Source organism: Ictalurus furcatus, chromosome 28 (assembly GCF_023375685.1).
Source record: "Ictalurus furcatus strain D&B chromosome 28, Billie_1.0, whole genome shotgun sequence".
NCBI classification, from domain to species: Eukaryota; Metazoa; Chordata; class Actinopteri; order Siluriformes; family Ictaluridae; genus Ictalurus; species Ictalurus furcatus.
The window spans coordinates 4,230,815-4,253,814 of record NC_071282.1 but is presented as its reverse complement, the minus strand read 5'-3'; the positions used below and the strand labels follow the sequence as shown (position 1 = coordinate 4,253,814).

General features: G+C 42.5%; 1 protein-coding gene across 5 annotated transcripts; it reads right to left on the bottom strand.

The window, feature by feature from the left end:
* Positions 1–75: 75 nt before the first annotated feature.
* On the bottom strand, positions 76–22,711 carry gtf2ird1 (GTF2I repeat domain containing 1). Of its 5 annotated transcripts, none has more exons than XM_053618271.1 (27): positions 22,208–22,711; positions 15,846–15,975; positions 15,481–15,622; positions 15,079–15,261; positions 14,522–14,705; positions 12,751–13,049; positions 12,497–12,592; positions 11,160–11,243; positions 10,105–10,288; positions 9,266–9,291; positions 9,002–9,125; positions 8,701–8,744; positions 8,496–8,576; positions 7,129–7,215; positions 5,830–5,883; positions 5,683–5,748; positions 5,252–5,435; positions 5,040–5,104; positions 4,875–4,940; positions 4,525–4,792; positions 3,652–3,680; positions 3,456–3,503; positions 3,243–3,323; positions 2,973–3,165; positions 2,837–2,874; positions 1,928–2,043; positions 77–1,805 (listed from the first exon to the last, which is right to left on the bottom strand). In XM_053618271.1, exons 2-27 carry the CDS (start codon positions 15,969–15,971, stop codon positions 1,737–1,739), a joined length of 2,937 nt encoding a protein of 978 aa, XP_053474246.1. In that variant the 5' UTR covers positions 15,972–15,975; positions 22,208–22,711; the 3' UTR covers positions 77–1,736. The 5 variants fall into 5 exon arrangements, with proteins under 5 accessions (XP_053474244.1, XP_053474245.1, XP_053474246.1 ...); XM_053618273.1 differs by having other exon boundaries at positions 3,243–3,320; XM_053618272.1 differs by having other exon boundaries at positions 5,683–5,745.
* Positions 22,712–23,000: the final 289 nt, after the last annotated feature.

The window sequence follows — 23,000 nt, the reverse complement described above, 5'->3', positions numbered from 1 at the left end:
AAACATGTAATGTTCATCTGGGTAAAGTCCCAAATTATACCAGCAGATGACGCTTTTTACCATCTGATTCCTTGGTTAATTGTGAACAAATTAGAAATTCTGACTCTTCAGCTCTGCCCACTTATATTTTAGGCTAATTTGAATAATTTACAGAACCTTTACAATACTTATGTTATAGTTTTTGAATTTTCACAGATCTTCAAAACATGGCTGTCACATTTCTCAGTCAATTCTGAACAGACAGCAATAAATTCACACAAAACATTTCAAGCTACAGTATGTTTAGAACAAGGGTCTGGAGACGTCTGCTAAATTTGGGGCATGGTCATCAATGGGGGGCGCTGTACGCTGAGATTTGGTATCTGTATTGCTGTGATGATCTGTAGCTGGAATTCTAAAGGTGACTTGAATAATTGAGAACCACTGGATAATCAGATTTCATCATGAATTTGTCAGGGTTGGCGCTGAGCTATCATCACAAAACCTGTGTTGAACAGTATGAGAATGGTACATAAACAGTATGTTCATCTGTGATCTCTTTAGTGTTTTGCGCAACAATTCACGACAAGGCGTTACCGGCAAAGCGTGACTGGACCCCGGAGATCAAAACGATTTTGAATATTACAGTAATACTGTTCTTTACATTCATGCAGAAATATCTCCTTGCAATGGAATCAACTGTGTTATGGGCATTTATTTAAAAAAAAAAAAAAAAAAAATTCAGTGTGACATCTTTAATGCACCATCACGCTCAAATGCAGTGAACGCAAGGCAACACATTTTATTTTAAAAGGCCTAAATGGCATTAAAGTACAGCATATAAATACTGGTGATTCCAGAGACGGTCCATATTGAATAACATTACACCAGTCTTTCCTTTACATACAATACATTCATGGTGTTTTTTCTCTGTGAAATATCATCCCCCACGATCCATGAGTGTAGGAGTAACTTACAAGGCTATAATAATAATAATAATAATAATAATAATAATAATACAAAAAGCCTTTCATTGGAATATGTTAGTGCTATCATGTTAGAGTACTCCAACTCAATGTAATCAGTAAAGAAAAAGAAAGAAAATAATACAAAATAAAAACCTCTCTGAGTACATACAGTAGCTAATTGTTTTAGTGTTATCAGTCACAGAATTCAGCACGTAGTACTTTTGTACTGAACAGCTTACATTCCCTGCATATGCAAATTCCTTTACTTTTATTTAAATAAATAAATAAATAATACAACATTTAGCGATGAGGCAAAGCCAGTTACTACAGGAGTAGATATGCAGTATGCATGTGTTCAGCACCAGTTAGGTTTCTTCTTCCCATCAATAATCGTTTCGAGGAATAGACACTTCCCAGCAGAATCCATTTGCATTATCCTTAATGAGAGTGTTAGTTAATGATTGCTCGCAGGGCCTCATGTACAGGGCAACCATATAATGCAAAGTAATGCATTACTCACTAGAGAATGAAAACACTCCTTTCACAAACAGCCTTCTCGGAAATAAAGCACAACTTGACAAATTGGAAAGTGACGGCCTGTGTAATTTCGCAATCAAGCACCCGGCATCCTGAAAGCACGACGAGCACGTCCTCGTCCTGTTTGTCATCACGCTCGAGGAGTTCATGATTGCCGGCTTTCCACGCACGGGTTCGGTATACAGCGCGATCAGACGCAGAGCTCCGAACGAGTTGAAAACGGGGATCTCCCGCAGGGTGCTTCTGTCCTTCTTAGTATTTAACCTTCCCTGGAACTTGGACGTTGACTCCACTGTAGTCCACCATGTACATGGGCCATTGCTAATGAGAGAGAGAGAGAGACGGGGAAAATATTCAGTATTTTCAGCCCGGGAAATGTAAAAAAAAAAAAAAAAAAATCAGAATTAGCAGCAGTCAGTGTGAAAACGGCGGTTGGTGCGTACCATCACTGGGATCTGATTGGTCGAATTGGCAGAGTCCGCTCCTGGAGGCGGCGCAGTTCGACTGTTATCCGGCACTCGTTTCCGTTTGCGTCGATTGACTGCGACTTCATTTCCTTCTGCAAGCGATTGGCAAAAATGTACAACGTGTTCCAAATAATTATTAATCTGTATTTCTGTTGCTAAACATATTGGGATAGGGGTTGCTTAGAGTTAAACTATTCAACTAACACACTCGCTAGTCGTTGCTTTGGGGGATCTTGCTAGTCTCCATATTGCTTTCATGTACATTATTACATTGTATGACATGTAGAGGTGTGCACCCCTGAAAGAACTCCTCCAACAGTTATTTCTGTGGACCTATAAAGTGAAATAAAATCGGAGTAACATTCTTGCGCTGACACCAGCACTGTCTGTACTGTAGGGGGCGTGTTCAGAGCCACGGGTTGCACATCGCTTTCCGACCCCGTTCGGCTAGTTTTGAGCGCGTCTGCTGACAGGGACCGATCTAGACTTGTTTTCGGATGCCTCTAGAACATGGTGGCGGCGTTTCAACCCCCAGCTCATGATCAGCCTGGGAAGAGCGCTCACAGAGCTATAAGGAGAGCTCGGGAGGACCGACGCGAGCTTCCAAGCTGCGTGCTCTCGGTTCCAGAATCGACATTTTTCAGCCGAGCGTCCACGAAGATGAATTGTTCGGTACATTTATTGCACTGATTTATTTATTTTCCATCATTAACAGTATGGCCTTAAAAAAATAAAAACACACTCCAGCAGGAAGTGTTTTGCTTATCAGCATTTAACTGCGCTAAAAAAAAATTAATATGCCCTGAATGAAAAAGGTGACTAGTCGAGTTTTTTTTTTTTTTTTTTAATTGGCTGACTAGTGAAAAATGAATCCCAGGAACATACCTGAACTTGAAGTCTGTGGACAAAGCTGTACGAAAGGCCTAAACAGAAAAACACATTAGATAACACTAATATTAATTCACTACAAAGTCGCAACATGCAGTACAGTACATACTCGTATAAGACGCTCTATACGTACTGAAGAGGTGTTTTGATATTGATAGTTATGTCATCTCGAGCCTGAAGGATCTTCTCCAAGCGAATGATGTCGTACGTGTTAGGGTTTCTGAAAGGAACGTCTTCCGGGAGTCCGCACACCTCCAGAGAGTCGGGACTGGCTCGGATCAGCTTGTACGGGACCACGACGGGTCGATCCAGACCTAGAGCTTCTCCTAGACATATAAACGTCCGAGCCATGAGCTCGTTTGTATCGTAAGCGTAAACGATTTAACGTTATCTTTATACTGACCGTATTTCTTATTGAACAGCTCTTTGACTTGTTCCCTCAATATGACTTTTTCACCCATGCGATTGATGTCTTCCTCTTCTGCTGTATAATAACGAAGACGTTTTGTTTTTTTTTCGTGGGGGACAAACGTGCGATGTCACGAACGTGCGTTTTTATTTATGGCGTCACGAAATGAAAATGTAGATAACAAGGAACCGATACAACGCTTCTTACCGCTTATCGACGAGTACGCTTTCTTCAGTAAAGTGATTCTCCTCGGTGCTGGTAAAGAGAAGAGAAGAAAAATCTCTTTAGCGCAAGCAAGCCGTGCTAGTGCAAGCTGGATTGTTTGGGGGGTTTCCGGCAGGGATTAAAAATGCGACACATTCTTAAGCGAGCCGATTAAGTAAAACGCTTCCAGAATACGTACCTGGTTTGGGGATAAGTCCTTGGAAAGGCCTGTAAAGACAAAACAAAATGTTTGCTTTTGGAATGAAATTTTACACATCGAGTATGTTAAATATCTCTCCTTCTGTTCTTTGAAAAGTTTCCGAAAAGTCCACAAGTTGACCGTAAAAAAATATTTTTATTTCGCCAATTTATTAAAAGCTTGGCATTTATTGCTAAGGAACTAATGATGCATATTTTTTGGAAGGAGTCTCCAGTGTCAGCGCTTTGTAACAGTCAAAGGTAAAGCTGTATTGTAGATAAGAGGAACGAGTTTGTTTCGAGGAGGTCGCGTGGCATTAAGTTGTATTTGTCAAATTGTCAGTGTTGGAAAATCGCCGCGGTTTAAGACGAATTAAACACTTCAGAATGAGCTGAGATAGGAAAATAACGAATAACATGGTAGGAAAGGTAATCGAGTTGCCTCGCACCACTGCATCACTGATTATTTTCCTATAATTGTACACCCTCATCATGTTTTTTTCCTTTTATGGGCGAAAGTCTAGATGCTAACTCTCGTTTTGGGGGGAGTTGGGGGGGGGGCTGTCAGATAGGGGTCAGTTGGGGTGGGGGGGGGGTCAGATAAGAAGCTATGGATTAGATGCTAACTCTCGTGCTGTTGGTAGGGGGGGTCTGTTGGGGTGGGGGTTGGGGGGTCAGATAGGAAGCCATGGACTAGATGCTAACTCTTGTGCTGTTGGGAGGGGGGTCAGATAGGGGTCTTTTGGGCTGGGGGGGGTTGCGAGGGTGAGATAGCAAGCCATGGACCAAATGTACAGTTATTTTTTATTTTTTTCCCCTACTCTCCATTGTAGCTTGCCCATCATCATATTCAAAACAATAATAATTCTCTCACCTCATAATGGTAAAGGAGATCTTATCAGCCACAGCCAGGATCCTCTCGAGGTTCTGCGAGCCGAACGTGCAGGGTTTCCTGAACGGGATTCCCGGAGGCAAGCCTTCGATGATCACCGAGCCGGGGTTGCTCTTGATCCTCTTGTAAGGCACTTGCACGGGATACTTGATGCCCAGTGCCTCGCCGTACTTCCTGTTGAACAGATCCTGGACCTGCTCCCTCAGCGTGTTGGCCAAGTCGATGCGAGACAGTTTGGCTTCTAAGCTATCTGTGAATCGAGACAACGAGACAGCGGTTAGGCCTAGAGTCTTTTCAAACGTGAACCGTGTGTAGTCTGGTCACGTGATTACCTAAGAATCCAGGTCTCTTGGAGGCAGGTCCGGGGTCTTCCGCCGGGTTGTCTTTAGGATCGCACTCTGCCGTGATGACGAGAAACATCTCAGTCTCAATCTCAAATCTTTTGGTTATTTTTTTGTGTCTAAATAAAGGGTAACTGTAATTCTGAAAAGATTTACCTGGATCACAAACTGGCTGAGAGGGCAGCTCATGCTTCAGTTGAGTTTCGGTTAGCAAATCTGGCCTGGAATTGAGACCGAAATCATTTCATTAATCTGACGTTATTCTTTGCCTGTTCCATATATAGACTGCTGTACGTAAACGCCCTGGATTTTTAATCGGATACATAAATGTGCTGTAATATCTGTTTTCTTTTTTTTTTTCGACCCACCTTTTGATAACAAACTGGATCTGGTTACTGGCACTGAGAATCTTCCGAAGTTTGGCTGCTCCGAAGCAATTTGGTCTCCGGAAAGTGATCCCTTCTGGCAGTCCTGTGACGTACAGGTCCTCGGGATACATCTGGAACTTCGAGTAGGGCACCTTTACTGGCTCAGGCAGGCCCAGAGCCTCCGCTATAGAAGAGTGTGGAAATGAGAAATGTCTTCTACAAAATATACCCCAGACCACATACCCTGAAGTGCTGTTATAGGAAAACAATCAACAATCGGGAGGTGAGACCGATTTATTTATTCACCAACATCACTGGAGACTCCTTCCGTAAATGTGAAATAAATTCCTCCTCACCACATCGATATTTGTTAAGTGACGCCATTTTAATTCCGTTACGGACCCACGTAACGCCGCACGCGGCTCCCTCACCGTATTTCGTGCTGAAGAGGCTCTCCACTTGCTTTCGCAGCTGAAGAATCATCTCGCCGATGTCTTCTAGAAGAACGGGCAGACAATCAAACAAACGGACTAGCGTTTGCGTAAACGCGCGCGAGCGTTTGATCAAATGCGGCTTACCTTCAACGACTCTCTTGAGCCCTTGCGGTGCGGACTTCTGCGCCAATTCTTCGACTAAACAGCAAAGATTGTTCACGTTACACAACACGCGAAGCCACGGCTTTCGGTATGTGGATGGGTAAAACTAGCTATTCTTAATACTCCCAGATGTTACTTTTAATGTTCCACTCACCTGTCGCTTACTCCAATGACCATTTGTGTAAAGCAGACTTTAAAATAACATATTAAATGAAATTATTCGAATGAAATAAAAAAATAATAATAATAGTAATAACTGCGAGTTAATAGGAACAATTCAACTCCAGATGTGCAGCCACGGGTTATATTCCGAATTTCTTTCATATCGAGTATCAGGAATTCACACTGACGGTTTTGACCGATACGACTCGTGGCTACCTCGGGATTGAGCTGAACAGTGATATTAACTCGTGTTGTAACACTGTATTGGTTGGTATTGGTATTGTATCCAGGATTGGGAGACTAAGGGAAAGCGCTACTGTTATCTAGGACTGACGGAACAACATACAGGGAGGAAGAAAAGGCATATAAGGGGTTCTTTCTCAGAGCTGGGACTACTGTTTAGCTGATACCTGATATAGCTGACGCCAGAAAGTGTCCTCTACGGACTAATTTCGGAGAGTGTCAAATTTGCAAAGGTAAAAAATTTCATGACTTCTTATTCCAATAAAGTTTTATTGAGAAGAAAAAAATGATTTCTTATTCCGAGACAAACCACGGGTGGAATTTTCTCCAACGCCAACGCAGATTCTCAGCAAACAACAAAACTAAACAAACAGCAGATTCAACAGCGACGATGCGCGAATCCATTCTACACTTTATGCGGCTTTTATCAATCTGAGGCAAACTTAACGTGTTTTTTTTTCAGGATCTGATTTTTTCAAAGGCGATCACTTTGAGTGAAAATCTCCCACTCAAGCGCCGTTGCGTCATAAACGATAACAGCCAATCAGGTTCCAATATACAAATGATAGTAATCCAGTATTGGATGACCAACAGGCGGGAGCTGGATTTCAAGACAGGTTGAAGCTGACCGTGTAATATCGGACTAAAAATGATTTATTTCTTCGACACAAGCACAAGGGGACGTGGACTAGGGAGCAGACAAGGAAGCTACGTTAGCGACAGGGAAAAGACGGGGTGATTATCTAGAAAGGTCCGTCACCAGTTCCCTGCTTTTGTTCACTGAAATCTACCACCGTGTCCGAAGGAGAGATTTCCAAAGCCAGAAGGGGGCGGCGTCCCAGCTCCTGATGGGAGAAAAGACAAGGATGCAGTTACCTGCTAGAGGCTCCAGGGGGCGCCGGAGATCAGGGGTCACAAGTTCAACCGGAGGCTCACTTGGCTCCTCCGAAGCTGCAGTGTTCTCTAAAGGAGAGAAATCGGTTTTGAGTCGTCGTGTCTTCTCCTGCTCGGTATCCTCCTCCACGTCCGATTATGCATCAGAAGACATTTTATCTAAATAGTATTAAGCGAGACGAAACGATCCAAACAAACGTGGGGAGATGAGATGCTGCAGTCCATGCAAAACAGGGTGATGGGTCTGAATTGTTAATGAGCTTTATTTCCCTAAGGGAGCAGCAACGTATAGCAAATAACAGAATTAAACAGCTATCCTGCTGGCTTTACAAACAGAGCCATCTAACTAGCCTGCAGATTCAAACTGTGTGAACGATCAATTTTAACACAAATAATTATATGCAAAAAAAACAGGCATCTTGCTCATTGACTTATGTAAAAGACCAGATACATTTACACGCAGCCTAGGGTTAGGATATAAAGTGCCTTTTAGGAATTGTTTGAATTTGTCCTGAACACAAAAAAAAAAATGCCATGTCACATGACCAGGAAGTACTGGTGCACATTTTTCTGCAATCACATGACATGGTGAAGGTATATAAAAAAAATGAAACACTATCTGAGATAAGTTTTTTTTTAAGTTTATATATTTTGAGTATGTTGTTAAGTGATCAAATGTAATTGTTGCCATACGGCAACAATATGCGATAATGGAACTGTGAATTCATGAATTGAAACAGGGCTACATAGCAAAAAAAAAAAAAAAAAAAAAAAAAAAAAAGGACACAGGGCTTCTCCAATAGTATATTTACATTTCTTTCACATTCAAAGTAAGAAAAACGGTTGTAAATTCAGACATTTTACACCTTATTTTCTAAATGCTATATTTCAAGAGAAAGAGTTAAGAATTCAAGAGAAAGAACTAAAAAGATACTTCACCCAAAACATGTCTGGGTGTGACTTTCTGTATGTATTCTGAGTGAGTAAATCCATCCACATACTTTTTACTATTGTAATTCCTTTCTAGAAGATATTTTAGACTTTTACACGTCTACAAGTGGTAAAAAAAAACAAAAAAAACAAAAAAAAAAAACTCTGCAGTTTATAGTCGGGAAAATGCAATAATTGTTGTGTTATTTGTGACTATATGATGCATTCCACCATTACACATACCAACCCCCCCTCCAAAAAAAAATATTAATAAATAAAATAAATAAAAATGTATTACTTGAACTAATTAAAGTAAGAAAAAATAAGTATGTAAATGTAATCATTCATGCAGTAGAGGATTATGGGTTAAGTGGAAATTAATGTCTATCACGTGCAGCAGGGGGAAAGGAAGCTCCTACCTGGTACAGTGACCTGAATAATTTCTCCATCTGGTGGCTCAGTTTTGACCTTTTTTAAAGCTACGCAGTCTCCCGAAGGCCCTAAAGAAAACACATTTCTTTGTCCATAACTCAAAAAAAAACCCAACAAAAAACGAACGTTCAAAGAAAACAACTTTGAAGCCATTACTGCCATTAAGCTGAGAGTAGAGTGATGGAGGCTCACCTGCTTCACAGTCGGCTAAGGGACTGACACAGGAGCTGGTGGATCTGAAAGACAAAGACTTTTAAAGCAACAAAGCAAGAGGACAAGCAAGAGCAATTTAGCGAGTAAACACGGCTAACCCTGACTGGCAGGGAATAATTTAAAAGTGTCGCTGAAGGGCTTTACGCTGGTGTGCTTAAAGAGCATAGTGCTCTGCTGAAGTTCAACAACAATTAGCACCGTTTGCTTTGGCTGAGCGCGCAGGCTCGGGCGTTTAAAACTAATCAGCCGAGCTGCCAGTCGCGACGCCGACGTCAGGTACCTGCTGCTGTGGGTGTTGCTGACTAGCTCGAGGGCGGAGCTCGGCACCCTAAGCCCTTCCGGGAAGCCGTCTTCGGGGGAGGAGCCGTCCTGCTTGCCTTCCTCTTTAGCTACTTTCCCTGCAGCTGATTAAAAAAAAAAAGAAAGAAAGAAAAAGAAAGCTAAGCAACAGAATGCTCAAATGTAATTTAGCTGCACATCAAAACCCTGTCACAGCAAACACAAACCCCGCTGTGAGATGCCATTCAGTAAATCCGTCACTCACCAGTGAAGATCCGCTCATCAAACATCCTGAAAAGGAATAAACAAGTACGTAAACAAACAACAGCCTAGAAGCGGGCATGCGCCCCAGCATACTGAACTGCTTTATTTGGATGCGCAAGGCTGCCGACTCAGCAGGAGATTTCCTCATTAAGCCAAATCGGCGGGCGCACGCTGGCACGTGGATGGCAGTGGTTACTACACCCAGCGAGCGGCGCGACGCTTTGGACGGCAGACGCCAATCTGCCAGATGGCACCAGGAGGCTGGAAGCTTTATTCACGAGATAAACGAGAATGACAAACAAACAAACAAACAAAACAAAAAAAAAAAACAACAGCGACACTTCTGTACATGCAGTCGCTGTTGAGCTGAAATGAAAGAGTAAACGAACTGAATTTGTGTGTCTCCGTCACATCTGTTTCAGGGATCTAGTTATTTACAAATGTTAAACAGTGGCATCCGAGTCATTTCTTTTGAAAAGTCAAGACCCTCTAGATAAAACCCAACTCTAAATTTTGAACGCTTAAGCACACCGGATGTCATTTATTTCGTCATTTTCCACGTGCACATGCTACAAAAACGCCTACACTGAGATTCATACTATTGGTTAATGCAAATTAATTTTATGCAAATTTGGTAGGGGAAATGTTGTTGTTTTTTTTTTAGTATCTTGCTGCCTATACTTTTAAGAAAGTATGTCACGATCCATCTGGCTGGGATGGGCTCGGTAATACTCTATGTCCCAGCGTCTAACGTGGTCCTGTCTCCGTTTACAATTTTATCTGAGAACGACTAAAGACGAATCAGCTTTAAAGACGAATCAAATGACGGAGAGGACTCACCGTCTCACGACGAAGCGGACGCCGTGTCTCTCTTCCAAGATCCGTTTGAGTTTGGGCACCCCGTAGGTGCACGGCCTCTTAAATGGGATCTTGTCCGGGATTCCGATGATCTCGACCGCCTCCGGATCGCAGGCGATCTTTCGGTACGGCACGGGGACCATGTGATCCAAGCCCAACGCTTCAGCTGGTGTTTCAACACGTACAATTAGTCACGGTTACTTATAAGTACCGATAATCGGGACTGGGCGATTTGATCAAACAAACGTATCACAATGTATAGACGAATACAGTAGACGACAGGAACATGAATATCTTCAAGTCTCTGTTAAACACTGAACATTTCAATTAGACAGGAGGAAGAAATAAAATAAAGATCGAACAGGCCATATTGCTTGCAATCTGAAAAAGCTAAATATTATGATACATATTGTAGTATCACGATATTATATTTTGCCTTAAACCACAGCTCTATTGAGTTCTCGATTCTGATTGGTCAAAGGCCAGCCAGGAGGAAAATCTGACATATAGTATATGGATGTGGTTTAAAAAAATGTTTTTATACATTTTTGTTTCTATAGTAACAACGCACGCAGAAACTTGTATGATGAAGCTTCCACGAATGTTTATTTAAAAAAAAAATGTGGCTGATTGTTGATATGGTGAAGTTATCTCTGAGGAGATTTCTGGAAGGAGTCTCCAGTGTCGGAGCGTTGTAAAAAAAAAAAAAAAGCTATAACTACGTTTTCCAACATGGGAAAGTGAACAAATAAATAGATAAATAAATAGATCAAATTAAATAGATAAAAATATTAGTCTTGGTAAATTGCTGCGGTATAAGAGGAACAAAACCTTATTAGAAAATAATCACATCGTGATACCACCCATTTGTTATTTTCCTTTAATAAAACGCCCACGCTGTGTTTTATTCCTTCTTTCCGTATTACCGTAAATCCACTATGCAACTATAAGAACAGAGTCCTCTGTGTGTGTGTGTGTGTGTGTGTGTGTGTGTGTGTGTGTGTGTGCGTGAGAGTAGGTAATGGTGGATGGCTCACCGTAGCGGCTATTAAATAGGATCTGCACGCATTCCCGCAGTGTGTTGATGTCCTCCGTCTCTCTGATGAACGCGTCCCATTTTTCTGCACGAGACAAGAAGATAACGTTAAGACCGTGTGGTCTCCTGCAGAGATGTAAAGAGCCGAATCGATGCACTGGACGTTAATATTTTCGAACACAAAAGCAGTGCGTTTCAGACAATAGCTTGGAAGGCGACCAAGACTGAATCAATACCCTAGTGTCTCTTTTTCAGTTATAATTATACTGTTATTTCATTTCGCGCCACACTGAAGCATAACCTTTGGCATCAGAGCAGCTCTAAATCACGTTTGTCTGAAAACACTGGCTGCTTTAAAAGTGTCTTGCCTACAGCGTGCTGTCGAGATCCAGCTCTTTGTTTTGTCTACTGGGTTTGTTTGTATTAGTCAGTGGAGACAATTAACGCGGGTCCTGACTCTTGGCAGTGTCTGAGGGCTTCCTGTTGCTCGTTCTGAAGAAACAGAAGTTGAAATTGAAGGCTGTGGTGTCCTGGCCAAGCTCCTATATTTTTAAATCATCCACCACTGGTCATTTCTTTAGGGGCTCAATGGTATTTAAGTGTTTACATTTAAAGTCTTGATTTTAAAGGGCTGAGAGGGGCACAGTCGCTTAGTGATTAGCATGTTTGCCTCGCACCTGCGGGGTTGGTGGTTCGAATACCGCCTCCGCCCTGTGTGTGCGGAGTTTAAGTGTTCTTCCCCGTGCTTCGGGGGTTTCCTCCGGGTACTCCGGTTTCCTCCCCCAGTCGAAAAACATCCGTTGTAGGCTGATTGGCATGTCCAAATTGTCTGTAGGGTGTGCGATTGTGCCCTACGATGGGTTGACGCCCCTTCAAGGGTGTCCCCCAGCTTGTGCCCTGAGTTCCCCGGGATAGGCTCCAGGCTCCCCATGACTCTGTGTAGGGTAAGCGGTATGGAAAATGCATGGATGGATGGATGGTTCTGATTCCAGTGGTTGTTCAGGATTCCGCTTAAAGGAAAAGTTCAAGGAACACTCCACCCTGAACGACAGTGAATGTGTTTAGCAATTCCGGTGCTAATTTGTTGGCTGGTGCTGTCGGCTGGCGGTTAAGGCTCTGGGTCATTGATCGGAAGGTCAGGGGTTCAAGCCCCAGCACTGCCAAGCAGCCACCGTTGGGCCCCTGAGCAAGGCCCTTAACCCTCTCTATTCCACGGGCACTGTATCACGGCTGACCCCAACGAAAAGAATTTCACTGTGCTTTAATGTATATGTGACCAATAAAGACTCATTATCATTATCATTACACTGTGTATACGATTTTGGATCTGCTGCACACCTGATTTCTCATGTACTATGGAGAAGAGTAGGCGTTTGGAGATGTGGATGCTGGGAGGGCTCTGAGCGACGTCTCCTGCAAGTGGTATCCGCTCACCTAGAAAACACCCGGGTAATCCATCAATCAAAAAAAAAAACTCATGAGGAAAACACGAACAAAATTGCCGAACAAGGTCTGCTAAAACCGAAATGAGATATACTACCTAAAGTGGATCAATGTAACATGTTTTATGTTGCACGTGGGAAACCGCTCACCGTTGTCAGTGACCTCTTTGGGCACAGCCGCCTTCTCGTCGCTCGGTGCCCACGCTGATAGCCGTTCCTTGACCAGGCCGTGCATCACCGAGGGCTTTGAATCGCCCTTAGCGTCCGGGTGCGTCTGGGAAGGCACGGGCATTCCATACAGGAAGCTGGAGAGCATGGAGCTGCTAGCAGGCACTTCCTGTGCAGGGGTTTTAACAGGCGTGTGGTTGCTGGCACTCTTAACAGCAGGGGAGGGGTGGTGATTGGTTTCCGGACAGGATTTACCATCGCGTGGGGCTTCGTCTGGCACTCTGAATTCAGAAAAGAATTTTATCTCAGTTCCAGCTACGCTGCTTCACTCTGCTATCAGAGCTAATACTCATGCTAACGGGAGCTTGTTAGCTGTCATTCTATGTTAGTCATGCTAGCGTTTCATATCTGTGGGCGTCACAACAAATGTCACAGAATTCATATGAAAGCCTGATAGATGTGTAAAAAAAAAAAAAAGGTGAATTATGCAAATCATGCTAACGCTAATCATGCTTCATCGATAAAAAGGGCTCTGGAGGTGAATTAATACCTTCAACTGACAGAGCAACCAAATCTATATGGATCCTTATAATCATTAAATTAGATTTTATATCAACATTTTACCTCCCACACGTTAGGAAATACATATTCTTCTAACGTTTCTAGCTATAATAAGCACACAAAGCTTTACCATCGCACGAACTAGCACCCTCTGGCCTTTAATAATTGTTAACTGCACTAGCCCTTTGAACATCCACAGCCAAACTTCTTTATCATCAGTACTGTATATTAATTCTGCATCAACATTTTACCTCAGACCTTTACAGATGGACTTAAGTGAAAATTATTCACATTGCTAGCGATGTAAAAAAAAAAAGGAGAGCGAGAAGGAGCAGTTAAGCGCACACAACCATGCTAACTAGTTGTTCTTAGCCTTCATTCACTGTTAGCCATGCTAGCGTTTCTGAGGTGAATTAGCTCTTTATATTAATATACACCTTGCTATCGTTTCTCCATATAAATTCTTTAGTTTAAAATGAAAATAGTACATATATTAAAGTAATACTTCAAACCAAAATTGCTAATATTACTACTAGTATTTAATGGTAAGAAGCTAGTGTTAAGCATGATATTGCTAACTGGTGCTTGTTAGCCTTCATTCACTGTTACTTATGCTAGCATTTCTGAGGTGAATTAGCCCTTTATATTAATATACACCTTGCTATAATTTCTCCATATAAATTCTTTAGTTTAAAATGAAAATAGTGAGTATATATATTTTTAAAAAAAAAGTAATACTTCAAAACAAAATTGCTAATATTACTATTAGCAATTAACGGTAAGAAGATAGTGTTAAGCACGATATTGCTAACCGGTGCTTGTTAGCTTTAGTTTTCTGTTAGTCATGCTAGCATTTCTGAGGTGAATCAGCCCTTAACATTAACCTATACGATCAATAGTAGAATCTGTTTTTAGCAGGAGAGATGTTCTATTGTTCAGAACTGTGGGTGGACACTGTAAAAAAATCTCCATGTTGGTAGCTAGCTAACCGCCACCCGCTTACGTAAGCCTGCATGCGAATAACGGAGCCATACTAACGGAGCAAAAACATATAACGGAGCAATAACATCCTAAACAAACAAATCAGACTCGAGCGCTTGTAATTATACAACGACAGAAACCACAAACCAAACCACGTGTATGTTTTCTACGTGTCAAGGATCATTATTATGCAGGATTTCTCGTCTCTGACCGTTTGACGATGAAGCGAATGCGGTTGCTCTGCTCCAGGATCTTCATTAAGGTCTTGGTGTCGTAATCAGCAGGTCTTCTCAGGGTCACGCCATCAGGGAGGCCATGAATGAGCACAGCACCAGGCTCCTTCTGAATCCACTCATAAGGCACGGGGACCAGGCTGCTCTTCCCTACAGCCTCACCTGAAACACATCACACTCTGTGGTCCATCAGGTTTTCAGCGATCCAGGTCGCTGCAAAAGGTCAAAAGACGGCTGCTCTGGTGGTATAACCTTGTAGTCACTTCGTGATTTGAATTCTCAAGCAAAAAAAAATCGGAAACATCTACAGCACTATACGTGATATGCGATGCATCTAAATATCCAGCAAGAGTGACCAAGTAAAAAAGGGGGATTAGTCAGGGAAATAAACCGAGAGGCCAGGGACACCTCATAACACGATGCTACCACCACCATGCTTCACAGCCAGGGTGGTGCTGAAAACACCGGCAGAAAGCTTTCAGACTTGGGCGCTGAAATAAAGGAGCACTCGGTATTACAGGGTTGAAGTTCTTACTATAAAGCACGCTGAAGACTTCTTCCACCATCTTCCTCAGGACAAAGATATTGGAGTGAGCGTCCGTTAAGGCTCGCTGCTGTTTCGCTGGCGGTAAAGCGTCTTTACCAGTATGGCTGCTTTCTGGGTCTGGAGCTTTGGCGTGGGAGCTGATTGAGTTTAATGCTTGCAGACAGGACACCCCTGTGGAATAAAAAAATATGTATAAATGTATTCAAACATACAGAGAAAACAACTAGACAACAGTGCCAAATACTATTTTAATGTCATGCTCTGCGGGGCCCTTCCCTGGCTAAACGAATAACATTTTCGAGAAATTCATAATTCAGAGATGTTGGTCTAACGTACACGTCCTCGTACACGTGGAGAAAAGCCGTCTGAGGAAAAAAAAAAAAAACTCACTGCAGAATTTATGAAAGTCTGTCTGTATTTCCTTCCTGGAATTGAGGAAAATTCTCCCCTTTTCGGTTCCTACGGCGATCACGCTGTCCTCGTGCACGGTGACGCAGGCGACCTCGGCATTCAGCTTAGACATAGCGGTGCACTGCAGGAATGACAGAAAGTCAGCATTTAGAACGCCTATAATGCAGCGTATTCAAGCTGATTCCAGTACAAAAAACGTTGCCAGACCCAATAATAATAATGATAATAATAATAATAATAAATCATCATTACTAATTATTTTCCTGTAGTAAAAAGAGAGGACGGTGCACTTTGGAATCGGGTTCCTCTAAAAAATGTTCACTGAAGCAGAGAGCGAGTCGTACCACAGAGTCCAGCGCCGACACCAAGCTGGTCAGGATTTCGTGTCTGGCAGATGTCTGTGGTCCGCGGAGCTCGGCACGAGAGTTCAGCCTCATCCCTTCGCAGCCCAGCTTCCGCAGCTGCGCCATGTCTCTGAAGGGTCAAACGTCGCGGTTAGAAATCACATCCGATACCGTATCACAGAGCAGAAGTACAACTTCAAGATCGTTCAGAGAAACGATACAGCACTGATAATCGGCGATACAGACGAGACTGTATGGACTGGATGAGAACAGCACCGCAGTCTTTGCTCTTTAAACAGCACTGTTTTGACTCGGTGCTCTTCTCCGAAAGCTGCTTTCGTGTCTGAGAAACGCAGTCGAGGATATAAAAACCTTTAAGAAGCTTTAAAAAGTGATAGTAATACCCTCATGTGCGCTAATGCACCGAAATCCGTTACACATGCGAAAGTTGCTAATTACGATAAGCCTTTGTCAACCAATTAAAACTGGCTCAGATTATTGCCTTAATGCCCTTCTCTGCTAATTCGCTCTCGGAAACCACGCGCCACCTGGCGAGAGAGATAATCTGTAACTGAACTGCGGCTCCGTGGTGTTTGGAGGCTCCTTTACATTCCTGGCTTCCAAATTGGGAACGTTACACCTAAGCGGTTAGCATTAAACAAACGTTGTCATGCCGACCCGGACCCAGCGTACGATTAGTAATAGTAGCGTTGGCTGGGATTCGCTATAACAGCAGCCGTTTCGGCTTTAACTCGAATCGCAGGTGTGTGTTAATGCACTCGTTCCTGTAGTAACAGATAAACACACAGCGTTTAATCGTCGACATGGCGACGTTTTCCGTAAGGAGATCTTCATGTAACATTTACAGAAGGAGTCTCCAGTGTCGGCACTTTGAAACTGTCGGAGGTAACGCCGTTTATCGTTTTGTGTCGTCTGTTTGTTTACGGCGTTTAAAAGTAGCTGTTATAACGTAAGCGACACGAAACGTTTTCGCCATTTTACACACACTTTCACATGCGACGGACAATTTGGAAATCCCAATCAGCCTACAACGCATGTCTTTGGACTGGGCGGAAGAAAACGGAGTACCCGGAGGAAACCCCCGAAGCACACGGAGAACACGTGCCAAGGCAATACGTGCTAACCACTACAGAAAAGCAACGTATCATAACTTCAACCTACATTATTGTATTGTAACAATAATAATAAAAGTATCCATGTAATAAATAGGTAAATAAGATAAAATAGTCATATTTTGGGTAAAGTCGGGAACTGCAGCTCAAAAGCATTCAATGGAAAATAAACAAATAACGATTTGCTTGAATGAAGAAACGGACGATGCCACTGAGGGTCAAGCTACGTGTTATCAGTGTAATCAAAACCTAAAGACACTTCCAAGAAAATAAAAAAAAAACGGCCAATCTTTAAAAAGAAACGGGGTGGATTGTCCAGGGAAGAAAACAAGATCACAATCCTAATTCCTGGCCCTGCATTCTCATGGCAACAGCAATCCGTCTCCTTGGAAACTAATCTCGAGGCATGCGAACAATGCGGCCCGGGCCTTTTAATCTCTGCAGACACTGGGAGCCATTATCCTGGCCTCGGGGCGAAGCCAAAAACCGCACACGCAAACCCAGTGAAGAGAGCCAGCGAAGCCCAGACACGGCTACTCGTCTGAAGCCGAGCGAGGCCTCTCCGAAAGCCATTACGGCTCACGTCCGGCCGGCTGCGATCCCGCTTAGCGTGCAATTGCGAAACCGGGACGCTGCCTTCGCTTTACAGTTGTGATTTTGTCATATTGGTTCATGTGCGTGCATATTCCTGAGGTCACCGTGCAGCCAGTGTGCGGACTCGAGGTGTTAAATCGCAAACGATCGCAGATGCTTTTAGGCTGCGTGCTTCTAAACCCATGTTTAGCACTGCCAAGTCCCTTTATGGGGTTGCTTTTCATAGAAACAACCATTTTGGCACTTTTTGAAGATAAAAAAAAAAAGCTTGTGGCGGGTAAAAGTGTCTCTTTCAGCGTTTTCAGTCCACCAGATGAGACCACAAAGGCAAAGAAAAAGGGCATCAGCTTTTTAGGAACATTCCCAAACGTAGAGAGAGCAAGCCAGACTGACATGCTTAAGCGGTCAGATTAATGACTTCTGCCTCGCCCGGAGTCTCTCTGCCCGGCTACGGCTCTTTATTTACTTATTTATTTATTCCGGCTATTCGAGCCCTGGAAGAAACGTTCTGGAAATCTAAGTTGTTGAACAAACGGCCCGTGTGGTGTTTTAGAGAGCTTTCCTTCCGTTTCGTGGATCCCTGAGCAGGTTTCTCCGTAAGAGGCGTGCAGCTCCCGCTGCTAGCGAAACCCAACGTGGTGGAAAAGACGATCCGGTCCGATGACATTTCCACCTGGACACGTCTGATGATCATGCTCAGGACTCACGCGGTCTTTTTAAAGACTTTTCCCTCACCTCCACCATCCTGTCATTGGTTGGTCAGTAATCAAATTCATGTGATGAAGTGCTAAAGAGGCAAATGTCATCGAAATGTGATGGGAAAGGCTAATAACTGTGTGATGGCTGCAATCAATCTCTTCCTGACTATAAAGCTTATACTGCTAGCGAAATCATCAGCTTGGATAATCACTTTTAACGACGCTCAGTACGTATCCACACAATAACATCTGTATTTTTTTTTAATACATTATGAACATCATGGTTAACAAATATCCTCATTCAGAAATAGAAAAATGCAGTGTTGGAGATGCCCACTGTGATAAATTGTTAGATGCCGCCCACTCATAGGATGTGTGTGGATATTAATGTCCACAAAAAAAATAATATAAGATAATGTCAGCGTTCATTTAATGGTGGAGAGCTTTGCTAAGCGGCAAACGTACATTTTTATTTGATTTGTCTTTGGCATATAAGAAGTGAAGTTGCTCAGTAAACATGGGTCTATGGTAATATTTCAACCCAAGAAGAGTCACACCACCTTAGCGCGTTACGACTGTACCGGAACTATCAGTTAAATAGCGATCGTTGGCCGATACTCGTCGTTGGCGCTGTACTTCGGTTTGCCATGACGTAACCTTGATCTGGACTAACACGAAATCCCTGTGTCCAAGAAGCGAGTGTTTGATAAAAGAGTTCATATTCGAATTGATCCTAACTAGGACATTTAAAGCAAGTCCAGGAACACGTAGACTATAATAGCTCTTGATTGAATGTTGTAACTTTATGAAAACTGTCTTCTTGGACAACTAGAATCGCATTTTCCCCGTTCAGCACAAGACGACAAAGTACAAACTCTTCACCATGCTAACAACTCGACTACTGGGTAGATTGCACTAGTGGCGTTTTAGCTACGTGCCAAAAAAAGAAAAGAAATCACATCACCATACCGGAAAAGGCTAGATTTCATCAATACATACAGTCCCCTCCGTAACTATTGGAACAGTGGGTCAAATCGATTTGTTGTTGCTGTAGACTGACGACATTCGGGTTTGAGCTCAAAAGATGAACACGAGAAGAGAGTTGGGAATTTCAGCTTTCGTTTCCTCGTATTTGCATGTAGATGTGTTCAAAGACATGGCACAATGTGCATCAGACCCAGGTGTGTCCTGTTAGATTGACTGTTTAAACAGTAAACAGCTGTAAACATCTACTCTCGGTTTCACCTGTGAAGACTACGTTTGTTGTTAAAAAACGATAAGCCAACATGAAGATCAGAGAGCTGTCTATGGGAGAAAAGTAAGCCGTTTTGAAGCTGAGAAAAGAGGGGGAAAATCAATCAGAGGCATTACACAAACATTGAGCATGGACAAAAGGGGAGACTGAAAGGAGAACTGTACGTTAAAAAATAATGGTTTGTTTTTAATCATTGGCCTTAGATTATGTGGAGAATCTGCCATACAAGTCCCTATGAGGGAGTCGCTACTATAGAAACGATAACATACTAGGACACGCACGTTAATTACAGAGACTGTCCCTGAGTGATGCTTCCTGGAGTGTCTGGGATGTTTTTGTACCAAAGAAAAAATGCGAAACCTATTCGTTCGGACCAGACGCAGTGCGATCGTGTCTATCCGGACGGGACGTCAGTCCAAACCATCCATCCATCCATCCATCTTCTATACCGCTTATCCTTTTCAGGGCCGCGGGGAACCTGGAGCCTATCCCAGGAAGCATCAGGCACAAGGCGGGGTACACCCTGGACGGGGTGCCAGTCCATCGCAGGGCAAAATGACATACACACTCACACACCCATTCATACACTACGACACTTTGGACACGCCAATCAGCCTACCATGCATGTCTTTGGACTGGGGGAGGAAACCGGAGTACCCGGAGGAAACCCCCGCAGCACGGGGAGAACAAGTCCAAACTAGGGCTGGGTAAAAAATATCGATTCTCCGAATTTAATCGATGTTCAATTTAACGAAACGATACAGATTCGAGAAATCCCCAAATCGATTCTTAACGCGCGTGCTTTACTTGAGATGATGTGAATATTATCTGTAGTCGGCCTCTCGTCCTGAACACGTTCGCCATCGTTCATGTTTTGAATTCTGAAAACGGTTTTATTTCTTAAACATGTTTCAAGTTGTTAATGAATTTCACTGTTGCACGTTTACAACGTTTTTATTTTTTTTTACATCAATGTGCAGATTGCGCTTACCTTGTGCGTATCGTATGCACATATTTATGATTTCTTATTACGATGTCTGTTACTCAAAGTAAAAGTAAAAAGCAATTCAAGATAACTGTGTGGGCCCTATTGTTAAAGTAAATGTGTATTTCAGTAATATAGCTAAGTAAGAGGGTTTCCGTTACCAGCATTTATATTAAAACGTGGATTCCATGTCTGTAAAACTAGCACTTTAAATGAAATTAAAGGAAACTAAACGATACTGGATTGAATCGAAATATATAAAGAACAATCGATTCACCAAATCGCTCGCGATACCCAGCCCTAGTCCGAACCGGGTTCCGCAGAATTTTTCCACGACCGTTGCGACCAAAAATGCTCGATTTTACTGCGGCTTCCCTCCCCCCCCCAAAAAAAAATTTCTGATGCAACTTGCGTCGTTTTTTTTTTTTGCGCGTTTACAAACGGAAAACTACTCGAACTTGTGAAATTGCAACCGCGTCAAAACCGTTTCGCGCCACCATTCGCAGTGAGGTTTGTCGACAAAACGAGAGCTCCTAGCCGTACACGCGAATCGAAGGGCGCTTCGGCCGAACGCGAACGACATCGCGCGACGCGTCTCGACCCGGACCCGCGGAAAACCTGCGGCGATTTCGAAAAATCGCGAGTCCCTCCGAAATACCGCGGCTTGCTTGAATTTTTTCCTGCGAAATCCTGGAAGGACCGATCTATTAGATGAATTACATTCAGAAGGAATTAAAATCCTAGACCGACTCCGGTTATAATCACATTCCTTCGCCTTATAGGTGTAAAACTAATCCCATCCAAATAGGGTTTGTGAGAAAGATATTAGAAGGAATGTTAAATTATATATATATATATATATATATATATTTTTTTTTTTTTATTTCAAACCCTATAACGTTAAGCTTTTAAATAAGCTAAACATACAGCTGAATTGAAGTATAAGATGTTAAAAGAAGGTGTGAGTTTGTATTGCTGTCCCATCCAGCTTTGTGTCATTTACTCCAATTAGCCTAGTGATACACTAACCTGTTATAACCAGCAGTAATAATGTGCATTTGACATTGCAAACATGACCTTCTCGGTTCATGGCACATTTTTAATGTCTATTACACTCTAAGCAGAACTCTAAACAAAACAACAACAACAACAAAAAACACCACAATATTTTCTTGAATGTTTTCTCTCTCTCTTTCTCTTATTCTTATTTTTATTGTTATATATATAAACACACACCTCTCCAAACACACCTCTTCAAGCCAGTAACAATGGAAAGTGTTCAGTTTTACAGCAAGTTGCTAACGGTGAAAAAAACGACCAGAGGGCACACTCGGTACAAAACAGCACCGGAAACTGAAATATGTTTCCTTAAACACCTCAGAGTTCATATAAATATCTTAAAAACACTATCCAGAGGCGGGTTTGTTTGGTTTTTTTTTTTCCTCTCCCCCCCGCCCCCCCTCCCTGGTTAGCATTGCTAATTTTTGCTAACAGTTGAAAACACTGGCTAAACTAGCCGTCCTCCTCCCCCTGGAGAATTATAATCTGTAATTTCAGCCATTTAAAAAAAAAAAAAAAAAAAAAAAAAAAAAAAAAAGTCACGTGTTCGAGAAAGGTTTTGTTATTACCTGGTTATAATTTGACATATTAGAAATTAAAAACCGAATGCTTTCTTAGCTCTTGTGGTTTGTATTTACCTTGTCAATCCCAGACTGGGTTGTTGTTGTTGTTGGGGTTTTTGATTCTCCGTGTTTAATCCAATAGTGCAGGGCGGAATTCCCGTCTAAAACAACGCCACACTGACTTCACAAAACCCGCATAATCTGGAGCGTGTTCGTCTTCCTTTCCGGGTGAGATTACAGCGAGATTTGCTGCGTTTTTTTTCCTCCCCCCGTCCTTTTTTCTTGTCTTTAACGCAGGGACAGTGTCCCCTTTCCCCTTTTCTTTGTTCTGTAATCCAGTAAAATTGAAACTCATTCGCTTTCGCTAATCCCAGCCCAGCTCAACACCCGCATCCATTGGCTGTGATTTACATACAGGATTAAAGAGCCATCTGTGTGTGTGTGTGTGTGTGTGTGTGTGCGTGTGTGTGTGTGTGTGTTGGGGTAAGGGTTGAGGTAAGGGTTGAATAAAAAGATTTTTTTCTTTTTAAAAACAACAGCAACAAATAATTTATAATAATAATAATTATGATTATTATTTTAAAAAAAATAATAAAATAAAACAAAATAAATAAATAAATAACTTTTTCACCCCTCCGAAGAATGCACACTCTGACACTTGTATGTACACTTGACCGTTTCTGAGAAAGAAAGAGCTGCGATTCAAGTTGATTTCGGATTAAATTAAATACAATGCTCGTAGACTCACTCACTACTTTGAACGTGTACGTTCACGCCTAGATACGTTGGCTAGTTAATCCGCCTATAATACGCATGGTCTTTCGTTAGGAAACCGGAGAACCCGGATGAAACCCGGGCCAGACCGTTT

Coding starts and splice junctions, on each gene's coding strand:
- gtf2ird1 (XM_053618269.1), bottom strand. CDS start 15,971: ATGGCGCAGCTGCGGAAGCTGGGCTGCGAAGGGATGAGGCTGAACTCT. Junction 9,126..9,265: donor TGATGAGCGGATCTTCACTG/GTGAGTGACGGA, acceptor TTTTTTAATCAG/CTGCAGGGAAAGTAGCTAAA. Junction 8,745..9,001: donor AGCAACACCCACAGCAGCAG/GTACCTGACGTC, acceptor TTTGTCTTTCAG/ATCCACCAGCTCCTGTGTCA.